General features: G+C 44.5%; 2 protein-coding genes across 2 annotated transcripts in view; one reads left to right on the forward strand and one right to left on the reverse strand.

Moving 5' to 3' along the window:
- Positions 1-1,143: 1,143 nt before the first annotated feature.
- LOC106752322 (DNA-directed RNA polymerases I, II, and III subunit RPABC4) lies at positions 1,144-2,566 on the reverse strand. The gene is made up of 3 exons (XM_014633939.1): positions 2,247-2,566; positions 1,381-1,473; positions 1,144-1,292 (listed from the first exon to the last, which is right to left on the reverse strand). Exons 1-3 carry the CDS (start codon positions 2,299-2,301, stop codon positions 1,270-1,272), a joined length of 171 nt encoding a protein of 56 aa, XP_014489425.1. The 5' UTR covers positions 2,302-2,566; the 3' UTR covers positions 1,144-1,269.
- Positions 2,567-3,542: 976 nt separating this feature from the next.
- LOC106752346 (F-box only protein 43-like) overlaps positions 3,543-12,605 on the forward strand; it is a 30,128-nt gene continuing 21,065 nt past the window's right edge. The window contains exon 1 of the mRNA XM_014633982.1: positions 3,543-5,635. Coding sequence (XP_014489468.1) covers positions 4,484-5,635 — 1,152 coding nt within the window. The 5' untranslated portion in view covers positions 3,543-4,483. The remainder of the gene's footprint in view (positions 5,636-12,605) is intronic.

Raw genomic sequence — 12,605 nt, forward strand, 5'->3', positions numbered from 1 at the left:
TCTTTATTTTAAATGCAACGATCGTCTCCTTCCCCCCCAACGACCAACAATATTTCAACTATCTTCCTCAGCAGCAAGTCCGACCGAATAATTGTTCACGTCTAATGTACGACATCAAGTAGTCTGTATATAAATGCGATATATATACATATGTACCGAAAGCGAACCGTATAAAATAACGATATCTCTTAAAGGTGACGCGCAAATTCAACGCGTATGCGATAAATCATACCGCAACTTATATTGACGATTTTCACAAGAGAAAAAGTTGGCTTGGCTTCTTCCAGACTCAGTATTAGAAGACTTTGAGAACGGTGAAAGAAAGAAAAAAACGAAAAAAGGTGGAACTTGTATGGCTTGTAGACCGTTCTACTACAGATTACATTTTACAGAGACATCGACTTTTGTCACCCGATTTTACGGGGTTGTGTCTCGGGAAGGCTCCCGTCCACCCTTGCCCCTCCTCTCGTACTTTTATGATTTTATATAACACGCGGTGACACTTGAAAATATATCTCTGATGGCGATATAGTATTTTATACATATTATAGCCGAAGTAGATCTTTAAGGTTTTTATATAAATGTTCACCGCAAGGAGAAGAGGCGAAAAGGAGGAGTACGTCTTTATGTACGCATAAATACGTCATGCTTTGGCGACGCCTCCATGAGTACTTGAACGAACCGTCTTTGGTTCAAGCAACAATATCGTGAAACTTTTTAATTCGTACCAATTATCAGGCTATGTGCTCGTCAATATCAGACAATGTGGGGGACCGGAGTAAAAATTTTATAAGTGTATACATCTACACAGAGTAAATAGAGCAAAGGATTTTACAGATCGTAATTAGTGCCAATATTTTCTTTGCCAGTGTCACCGTTGTTCACTCTTCCGATTCTGTGACTCTGTTGAACCCTATCGATGAAAATGTAATTTTTATTTATTGTAAATAAAAGACAAATATATTGCTTAAAACATTTTATATATTGTGCATTCTAAATCGATATGCAGATGCGATTCCATCCAATGATGGAATGTCCAACTGTTGGCCCAGAGATTGTAATGCGACTCTGTACGGTGATCTTGCAAGAACGAAAGTACAACTCTAGGAACACGGGCAATATGGGACAGGAATAAAAAGTTAATTTCCAATAACACTGTGTATTATATTATTATGGATAAAATTGCCCCTATATTACAAGTTAATAAGTATTTTAATAATTCGTAACTTAGTGCTATATCACGGTCTCCTCATTCAATCACCTGTATATTTATCGTGCATCAAACACAACAACTAAAAGCAAGATTAAGGAAAATTGCTCTCAAAAACAACATTACTTAAGTTATATTTAAAAATGTTCAATATGTAATAGAAAGGATACGTCTCTTGGTGCGCTTTTTATACATGATCCTATATCCACATTCCCTGCACCGAATTGGATCCTTTTGACGAATTTCATTGTCATTATGGCATTCTAAAAATTGACATTAAGTATAATTAACTTATGTGCACGATATAAATATATCTAGTAAGTAAATAATATTTATTACTATTTAACATATTTTCAAGTATGAAACTCTTAATTCTCTATTCTTTTAATATGTCGTATTGTGAAAAATATTTGAAATAATGCTTCAAAAATTAAAATTAGAAGACGTTCTCATGTTTAGATTAGAAAAAATAACATAAAATAATTTTTTTTATATTTAAGAAAATTATATATTATTTACATTATAAAAGGTACACACAAAAATAGCATTTCAATATTGTAATTTAATGTCTCTTACTTATACTAAATATGTATTTTGAATATTTTCAAGAACTCCTGAATATATTTGAAAAATACTTAACATTAAAACTACCAAAGCCGGTCAAATGACCAGTTGGTAATTTTTTTCCTTACAAAAGTTACTCCAATTTCTAATAGTGCATCCTATGAGATTAACCGTAATTTTTGTCGCAATATGTAAACGAATGAATACTTTTTCCTATGCATTACATATCTTCTCAAAAATTTTATTTAAACTGCTTCGGCAGAAAAATATACGTTAATCATTGGTAGTTTTAATGTTAAATATAATATTGTCGGCTTCAACAAACAACCATGATGTAGAAAATTTAGCAAAAAAATATATACTAGTACAAATATGACCAACTGAACGATAATTAATTGGTATAAACATTAATACATAGTTGTTTATAAAATAGTTGATCGAGGTTAGAAAATGTTTGACGAATATCCTTTACCTCCACAGATATATACCATGGCCTTCGGTGTAGATTCAGATTTACTAGATTCCATTTTTTAATACCGATAAAAATTTACTATTTACTATAATAATATATAATTTAATATTTAGTTTACTAATTTTTTGCAAGATAATCTGCACAAACACGACGCGATATTTCTCAGTTATGACTGCGAACAGGCCAAAGACTCGTCTCCAACGCCAGTAGCTTATGACGCAATACGTTCCCGTATTGAACAACTGGTCTGTTCTTTTCAGCCGAACTTGCTGAACAATTCAAGAAATTTGGCTGCCTAATTCAAAAGTATATCCTCAACACCGCTCAAAACATAAAAGCATATAAAGCGTACGTACGAGATTCTCAAGGAGAATTTACATTTTGCCAGAAAAGTAGAAGCCCGAAAAGCAGCAGCCAATCATAACTAGCGCTGGTAGTCGGCAGTTAAGTCCGTGTCACATTATGTACTGAGCACACGGATTGGATTTGAATTGTAAATTACGAATCATTGACTAGCTAATCAAATTAAAATAGCCAAAAATTCATTGGCTGGTCAACGATTCGCAATCCGCAAATATAATGTCCGTGTCAGACTACGAATTAAGATTGAGATTGGATTGCAATTTAACCAATCAGAGCAAAGTTCACTAAACTCATGTTTAGTGAATCTTACTCTGATTGGCCAAATTTAATTTAATCCCAATCTGTAATCTAATACGGACTTAAGGCCTTGTGTTCACGATGCTAAATCACGATCCGTGATCCAGTATATTATGTCAGTGGATGCTTGGAAGTTTATTAAAACTTCCAATAATTTCTCGTAATTTTTACATTTAACCAAGTCGATGCGTAGTAGTAAGCGGTAGGTAAAGCAGAAACTACCAACACGAATTCTGATTGGTTCTCTGCTTTTCAATCTAGGTGTGAATTCTCCCTAAGATCCAACTACGATTACCGGCCGTAGATATATTTCAGTGAAAACGAGCAAGTCGAAATTCGAAAGCGTAGAAGGCTGTACGCAGGCGCGTCGCGCGAATTCGAGAGCGCGAGGAAGCTAGTTGCTCCCCAGCAACAGATGCTCGTGACGCGTGCGCTCTCCAGCATCCTTCGGCGGCGCGAGCCAATAGCGGCACTTGGCAACGAACGGCGGCAGAGTGCAAGCATGCGATTGGACAGCGCGCTAGTTCGTGGGGAGCGCGGAACGGAACGCGCGAGTGGCTTTCCGAGTTTTGGTCAAGTGCTGCGACGTGCGACACACAGAGGGGGAGCCTACGGCGCGCGCAAGTTTTCCCCCCCGATTGCGCTCACCCCCGACTGTTCAGTGACATCTAGTTTGTAAGGGTTGAGGGTTCGGTGTGGATGAGCGAGCTGTGCTCACTCAAAAAAAGACGACGGTGAAGTTCGCGCGAATAGTCGGCGTAGCCGATCGCGGTGATCGCGGGTTTTGTTTACGAAGCGCGCGCGCGTGCGCGCCCGAAAGAGCGCCTCTCTCTCTCTCTCTCTCTCCTACGTGTGCCCTCGCGCCGCTGGATGGCAGTGAGCGGCGGAAGGAAGAATGGGAGAAGGGTGAGTGTTTCCCGCGTACACGTGAGTGCGCCGCGAAGCATCGTCCGTGCGTGTCGAAACGTTGAAAGAGAGAGAGAGAGAGGGAGAGAATTGAGCGGCAAACGTCAAGCCGCCATACGATGAATGTGGAGCCTTGCCGAGATTCGCGGCGTAGATCTACAGGAATTCCGAGTAAGGTCAGTTTCGCAGAATGACAGTTGCGCGGTCGCCGCGGTCGACGCGGACGAGTCGTCGCTCGACGGATTTTTTTCGCCCGGTGTAAACAGACGCGAGTGACACAGAGGACAGTTCGCCTTGTGTATGTCGCGATCATCCGTCGATTCGTGGACGAACGATCAAACACACGGAGCGATATCGATCAACGGATCGGGATTTTAACACAGAGTTGCACATCGAGGGAGGATTTCAACACTTTGAGGGAGACAACGGCCGCAATCCAGCCGTATGTTTGTGCACTGGCCGCGACGGATGGTGCGTAATTCCTCTCGAGGGAACTCGCGAGAGAGATTCTCATCGAAATTTTTCGTCAATCTCTTACAAAGAAGCAGGCTAGATCGACAAAATCCGCGACATGTCGTTGCATCCGCGCGGCGTCGCGCAGCGGACAGGGAGATAATCCAACGCCTCGCGGTAATCCGGAGGAACGAGAGATAATTTCGAAATATCGGACGATGGACGACGGCGGAAGCATCCGCGGTACGCCGCACAGCTCCGGCGACTCGAACGGACGCAGCTACGACAGCGTGGACAGCGGCTACCTGAGCGGCCTGACGCCGCATTCCAGCTACACCCCGATGGTGAGCACCGGCTACAAGAACAAGCTATCCGGCGCGGTCGCCAAGAGGCACCGGCATCGTCAGGATCCCTGGCAGTGCAACAAACTTCACAGACATCGTTCCAAGCTCGGTCAGCTGCTCTACGTCTCGGAGTCGGAGCAGCCGGAGAGCTCCGACTCGGGGCTAGAATTGTCGCGCGCGAACCAAGATCTCAGTCTACTGGCGCATTCTACCCCGAGCTGCGCGAACGATGATCTCGCTCTTGGCAGCAGCAGGAACTGGCAAGCCACGGTGCCGGTCACCCCAGCCTCCGCGGGTCTCCACCTCCTGTCACCGCCGCCCTCTCCGGCGATGCCTACCTCGTCCTACGCGGTCGCCTCCCTGGGAGAGGAGGACGTGGAGATGAAACTAGTCGTACCGCGAGAGAATGTAGTCGCGACATCGCCGAAGACCCCGATACCGCTCATTGTCGTTTCGCCGGTTCGCAGGAGAATCAATCCCGGCACCATAACGTCGGTGGAAAACCGACAGTTGAGTGAACTGTCTATCGCGGACTTGAGTGCCATACCCGAGATCAAGCCCAAGAGGCTTGATTTCAGTCGCCACGGCTTATCGGAATTGCGCTACGCGACTTTCAGCTGCGTGAAAAAGGAGAAGGTGGATTTCTTGTCGCTTCTGGGAAAAGAGAGCAATCACTGGAACGTAGTGTCGCAGATCCTGTCCTATCTCGGATCACAGGATCTGTGTACGGTCAGCATGGTGTCGACTACGTGGAAGAGAATTTGCAAAAACGACCCGTACGCCAATAGGAGGAGGATGGACTACGTTCTACGCAAGCAGAACGTCAAAGAGAATTTCACGATCGCGAAGAAGGTGAAGCCACTCGGGGAGGCCGTGCAGATGAGCCCTAAGAGCAGAAAGGGATCTGCGGTCAGGAAGGGGTGTCTGTCGAACGTGCAGAATTTGCTGCACGTGCCGTTGCAATCGAGGCCACCGAACAGTCCGCCCGTGTCGCCGAGTAAAGTCAAGTTTCACTCCTTCGTCAAGGTGAGTCGTGATCAATTTCACCGTTGCTTCTTACCATCGGCTGCGCGAATTTATTTATCGGCCGTGCGATGTAATTTCGTCGTGAGAGAAGTCAACGACTGATAGGAAGAGATCTTGAGAGAATCGCGCGCACGCTTCTCAGGGTTCTCGCGTTCGACAGTCGTACTTTCAAGAGAAAGGGAAGGAGGGGGGAGGTCGTTTATCTTGTAGCAGCCAGATACGATTCTCGCGACACGCTCGTCCTTTTAACGCTCCGAGGGCTTAACTGATAGCACGAATAACGGGGAAAATCGCTGCGATTCTCTCGATGACGTTTCTCAAATTACGCCTCGATCACTTGCGGACGCGTGAAAAGGAATAAATTTGCTCCGCCGCGGTATTCTAATTAATTGGTAATCGATTTCTTCGCCAGGCATGATCGGCTGCGCGAGGGACACGTCGTCCTAACGCACGATTCAGAATATTCGTTTCGGCGTTTGGTAATTCCCGCGAGAAGGAGAACACGACGGCTAATTACAGCCGGCGATAATCGATAGCCCGGTAGTCCCGGGATCTCTCCGGGCTAAATTGGCACGCGTAGTTCGCGCACGAAATCGAATCGCGGTCAGGTAATTGTTTCGATCGCGAGATCGTTACTTTGACATTGATTTATCGTCATTTTGGCTTTGAGCCGCCGCAAGGGATAATTGCTCGGTCGGGTCGTTAAGGCTCTAAGATAAGCGAGCCTGTGCGAAACTTGACGAACGACGTTTCTCGGTGATGAGATTTCGCGTCTTTTGTACGAAAGCGCGAAACATCAACGCGTACCACGGTGTTATTAACGTCTCTTAAATATTCGGAGAATCGGCTCGCGAAACGACTCTCGTAATTCCCCGCGGGATTACGACAAGCGTTGATGCAACGTTTACGAGCGTGTCCTGGCTACGTTATGTCATTTCTCCCGCAAATGTTCGCATTACAAAATGTTTCCGTTCCGCCGGATGTCCGCGACGCGTTCCGAGCGGCGAGACAAACGCGATGATTTACTCGCGGAAATCAGTCAGACGGCGGCGTGAAGAATCCGTGACAGTGATGTACGTGCTTTCTCCTTGCCGTCGTTGCTGCAGAGGCTACCTGCCGTCCTCTACCGCGCCGGTTCTCTCGCAACGACGCATTCCTCCTCGCGTTAGATCGCGATAGCGGATGCAAGTGGCATACCACCTCTATATCCTTTGTTACATACGCACACCTAACGAACGATAACGAGGCTTGTATTCGCACCCGTGTCAAAGGCCCGTGTTCTTTAACGAAACGCTTCGCATAAAGACGATTAAATGCGTTGGGATCTCTTCTGGATACCCCCATCACTTTTTGCTGGAAAATAATCAGGTTCTCGTTATCGTCGATTATCAACAACTTATCAACGATAAGTGTTGATTCATTGTATCTGAATCGCGAATTTTCTTCAGATACTCGGCTATCGATACTTCCGTTTACACGGCATTTTTTTTTTTTTTTTTACCTAATATTTCGTTCCAAGTATGATAAGGGAGGAGGGCGACCTGATAATTAAGAGATGTCGAGATAACACGCGGAGACGGTGTGAAAAATTACAATTCGCGAGCGCGGATCATAAATAAATTCGAACCGTTGCAAAGAAAAATCAACGTTCGCGTAGGGATGTACAAAATGTTGTTTAGTGCTCTCGACCAAAATTGAGCCCGGCGAACGATATATCAGAGCGCGCGTCCGGCGCGCCGACGTTCGCTTCTTCTCTGGATCGCGAACCATCCGGCCTGCGGCGAAAACCGGCCACGAAGAACAATGCGAATATATTATGGTATCGTTGGCATTAAAACAAAGGGCGGGCAGAATCCTTTTACGACAGTCGTGCGAGACAAACCGCGAGTGTGCGATATAAAAGAAACGCCTTTGTCGTAAAACTTCGAAGATTGTCGTACTACATGCAGATGAAGCTATTAATATTGATAAACTTTCTGTTGTGGCTCGGGTTCAATCTTGGCTAATTTGATGAACATTATTTTACGTTACAGAGAGAAGACGCATATTATATTACCTCCGTTTTAGCTTATTGCGACATTACATTTTTCAGTTGACAAACTAATGGAATTTTCTATCCTTCTTTCGTATTCTCATTTCTCTGTAAATATTATCGGATCGATATCAAATTTCGACATATTTGCAACTCGGGACATCCGAGCTGTCCTCTTGCACGTTTCTCCGAGTACTCGAGCGTCCTTAATCCTCGGGCAAGCTTGCGGGATGCCGTAGAAAGTTTTGCGGTGGGACACGGTGCGAACATTCGTGAGAACAACGTCGTCATCTCGACCATTTTTGTCGGTTGCACAGCTGGTGACTGACCGTGTGTCAGGTTTTTTTTCCATACCTCGAGATATTAAAATTCTACGTATTCTCGTCGCTGTAAATCTATATTTCACCGCATTCGACAGTTGATATCAATTGTAAAAGATGTCGTTTTCCATCGGTCGGAAACGATCGTCCAAAACTTCGTGTCGCGATTCGAGGAATTACGACAAACCGCACAAAAATAGTCCCGCAAGAAGGAAGGGTGGTTTCGACGAAAGGAAGGAATTGTCCCTTAATTAGCAACGGCTACAAAGGGCCGTTGAGTGGCCGTCTACGTTCACCGCACCGGGTGTTTCCTGTGAAACGCGCGACTCCTCGCGGAGTCCCTTTTTCCGGTGGGTGTCTTGAAAATTTTACAAGGGGACAATCCGGTCGAGCGAGTCTTCCGTCTCGTGCCTGGAAAGAGACAAACCGACGTAGATGACTGACCACTTTTTCAGTCTGGTGTAATTCCGGTCGCGACGCGGGAAAAATTAGCGATACGCATGGTTTTTGGAGTCCTGTCGGAATAATCGAGAAAAAGGAACAGAATATATCACAGTTTATGAGAAAAATGCTAGAATATCGCGAAAATCATGGGCAACGGCATTCTCGATAAAATTGCGATTCTGACAAGGTTTTTGACTTCGTAACGTTACGTTCTGCGTGTACCCGAGAATTTGTAGCTTGCAACTTGAGAAAATCTCCCTTTGGCTTTCTCGGCGCGATGCACACACAGGATTATGCGAGCCACGCGCGAATGAGGAAGAACTCATTGCTCGCGCCGGTTCGTTCATTATTATTTTGTATTTTATTTTCCCGCGCAACGGTCCCGTGGTATCATCACGTGTTGTTGGATATTGACCTACTGCTACACCTGGCCAGGTGCACCGAGTCCCGGCCGTCTCCCTCCCCTTCTCTCTCTCTCACACTCACTAGGTACGTATGTGTGCTTCGCGAAGCATAAAGCAGTCCTGCAACGGACATATGCAGACCGGGTACACCGGGTAAAATAGTACGCGCGAATAAATCGTGTGAAATACTCGAGGCATTGTTAATTTTCGACTAATTTTGGCGTTGGCGTCTCGTTATCGATTCTATCAAGAACGCGACATTTTGAACGGATGTATTTTGAGATAACTAAGAGTGATTCCCGCAATGAAATTGATATAACGAGTAATTTTTGATATTTTTCTCGAAATTACGTCGGAGAAAGACCTTTCGTAAAGTACGAAATGCACTTGGCGGATGAATCTTTTCCCTTGTTCCTGAAATTCAGAGGATATTATCTGAAAACGTGCTGAACGCCGTCGTACATCCTTGTATTCGATACGAACTCGGGGTCGTGCGATCGATAACTATCGATATCGCGCGATTCCTCTCTCTTTCGTCCACTCCTTTAACTCCGTTTCGTTTCCTCTCGTACACTCGCACATATTATACACACCATCTATAACGAGTTGCAAGCGACGGCGAACAAGCCTTTCTATCCCACGATCGTCCGCTCGTCCTCTCGATAAAAAGACGAGGAATGTCTCGATAGCTACCGATAAACGCATTAAGTCGACTACTTCCACGCAACCCCTTCTTGACAATGGTCCCTCTTAAAGGCGCCGTCCAGTTTCTGCGAATCGTGGACCGGATGTTCAACTGAATATTACTAAGGAAACTCGACGGAAAAGTTTTTGCATATATTTACGACAAATAATCGAAACAATGCATATATCTTACAATATATTTTCTAATTTTACAAGACATTTCGTCGCAGCGCAACTTCAATTGCATCTTTTCGCCTTAAATCGTTCGACTGAAAGTTTTCAAGTAATTTGATATTTATAAATACACTCATCACGTTTCCGTTGAGTCGGGGATTGCATGAAGTCGCGCAGGTGCTTATTTTCCACGGTTGAACGTAACAAGAAAAAAAATAACGCGAAAGATATCACGTATCCTCCCAAAGATGGTAGGCAGACTTGTGATTACGAGAACCTCTTGGCCCACGAGGCCTCAGAGTCGTGGTTGGACGAAAAAACGAGCTCAATATGTCGATAAACGCATTAAATCGCCCGATGGTACACATACGCGCTATGCGATTAAATTCCTGTAAAGAGTAATTCGCCGCGTTGGAATGCGAGTTGGTAGTATTCTCTAATTGCGTGATATTAATCGTACAGACGATAACGCCGGCGGCGATTGTGCACGGTAGAGCGATTATTTAATAATAGGTTCCGTTCGGTAATTCCTCCGTATCAATCGCTAACGAACCTGTTGATATCTGTGTTTGCGCTATATATTACAGATAAACTGACATAGAGAGAGAGAGAGAGAGAGAGAGAGAGATAAGAATGTTAGAAATGCGCTCAATGCTTTTGTATCTCAGTTTTTTATCATTTTCGAGCGAATAAATCAATTTGATTTCATATGAAATACAAGCGGAAAAGAGAGAGATTATAAAATGTTTACGGGCTATATAGTCGATCGCGTTTATTCGTAAACGCGATGAAAACCGTGAAACATCAGTGCTTTATCAGTATTGCCACAGCGCATGACTTACCTATTGCTGTATACAATTCTGTTTTACGAACGCTTCGTTAACGCTGGTAAAGCTTGAAACACTGAGGAGTATAACCATTAAATAAATGATCGAAAGTACGGATGCTGACAGTTTGTAAAAGTGCTCGCTATTAACGTGTGACATCGAGACGATGGACACCGACATGTCCGTGTGTTCAAAGCTCGTAAAAGAGAAATATTGCAGCCCGTACCTGCTGCAGCCATATAAAGTTCCCGTGTATTCGCCGATAAGCGGTTTCAACAAAGGCGCTCCCGATAATGAATGAAACATTAAAGCGACGACGTAGGTAACGTTTGAAGCCAACCAGGGTCGATCAGATTGTAGTAACGAACAGAAGTTAATCACTGACGGATCTTAATCAGCGGGGACTCTTTGTAACGCACACGACAATATCTTGAGGCGAAAGGAATCATTCTGGTGAAATTTCTCCTCCTATGATACTTTTGATAACATACGATAACGTACGTTTCGAATAGTAGTATAAAAAGCAACATCGGTGATTCTTAAAACGACAATAACTCGAAAGTTAACATAGACGGATAGTTCGCGTGTTGGAGTATCGCGTGCGCAGCTGTTGCCGATGCAACCCTCACTCCTTGACTCATTAATCTGCACGGATATGCAGGTAGTGATATTAACATATTTGAACGCACGACCCTTCGTAAGAAGTTGCAGGTGCTCCTTGTATCGTGGTTTCTTCTCCTTCGAGGGAAACGGTCAATCGTCTACAAAAGAGACGTAGATGTAAGACGAAGACTCGGAAAAGGTAAAATACAGTCGAAAGGAAAATTTACGAACCGCCATGGAATTGATTCCATCCTTTTTCCTAGTCGCGAATAAAAACGAAACGCGTTGAGCTTTCGCATTTTTATCGAGCCCGACCAGACTGATCGGAGAGAAGCGAGATATCCGGATTGCGGAGGGATGTTGGGCAGCTGGCGAAGGTACGCCCATAACCTGAAAGGGCCTGGATATATAGCCTGTGACCGGTAAAGATGCGGGGTAGTCGTAACCCTCTTGACGCGAGCGCCACGAGACGAAAAATTCAAACCGTCGTGAGAGAGGACGAGCGAACCCTCTTTTCAACGTTTCCTCCCTTCTATACTGCTCGATCGTGCTCGGTCACGTCTTGCTGGTTTAGCGGTTTAGTCGATTGTTTGGCGCGCGATCTGACGTGCCTGACGTAGCCTGGTAGTACGAACGAAGGAAAAGAGTGAAACTGAATCTTACGAAGACCCGATTAATAAACGCGATCCTCGCCGAATAATATTTTCGAAAAAAATGTTTATTTATTGCGTTTAGAAAATGGAGAAAAACATGTAGCTCACGGTAAATAATTTCAGTTCATTGCGAAATAATGCACCTTTCATTCGCGAGTACACACAAGATGTATCGGCATGCGCGCTTTACAATAAGAGTGACAAAGTAGCGGCATGCGCGTGAGTGAATACAAAGCGGACTGCGTGAGCGCGTCTCGTTGCTGCATATCGAATTTCATTGTCACTCGCTCAACTCGCTACTCAACTGTCTCGAACGCCGCCAAGCTGTAAATCGCATAAAGAAACGATCCAATCTTCGATATCGCATTATAACATATTATGTTTTTAATGGAATCAACAGTCGAGTGTCGGTAACCAATTTCGACTTTGTGCGTATAACGAAGGAGGAACTTGAAAAGCTTCTTAATTAAAAGTAAGGAAATGGTGTTCCATCCTTCCGCTCTTTTATCAGTTTCCCCGCATTCTTCCAAAATGGAGACGCGGTGTCTCCACGGCACTGTTCAATGAATAGGTAATTAGTTGGAGTTTCTTCCCACACAATGTCCGCTTCTTGCCGCCAAATTTGTTCCTAGTCGATACTCGGATATAAGTAACCGCCACATTTTTATTTACGCATAGGGCATTCTTATGCACATACGTTGTTTGCCGTATATCTAATGCAAGGCGACGGAAAGGAGTCGAGTGTATACAGAGACCTGAAGGTCGGAGAAGTTCGGCGCGAATGAAGACCGAATTCTCGATGGAGATCTGCATAATTTGCGCCTTAATT

This window comes from Dinoponera quadriceps, unplaced genomic scaffold, assembly GCF_001313825.1.
Source record: "Dinoponera quadriceps isolate SergipeBrazil2010 unplaced genomic scaffold, ASM131382v1 scaffold248, whole genome shotgun sequence".
Taxonomy (NCBI): Eukaryota; Metazoa; Arthropoda; class Insecta; order Hymenoptera; family Formicidae; genus Dinoponera; species Dinoponera quadriceps.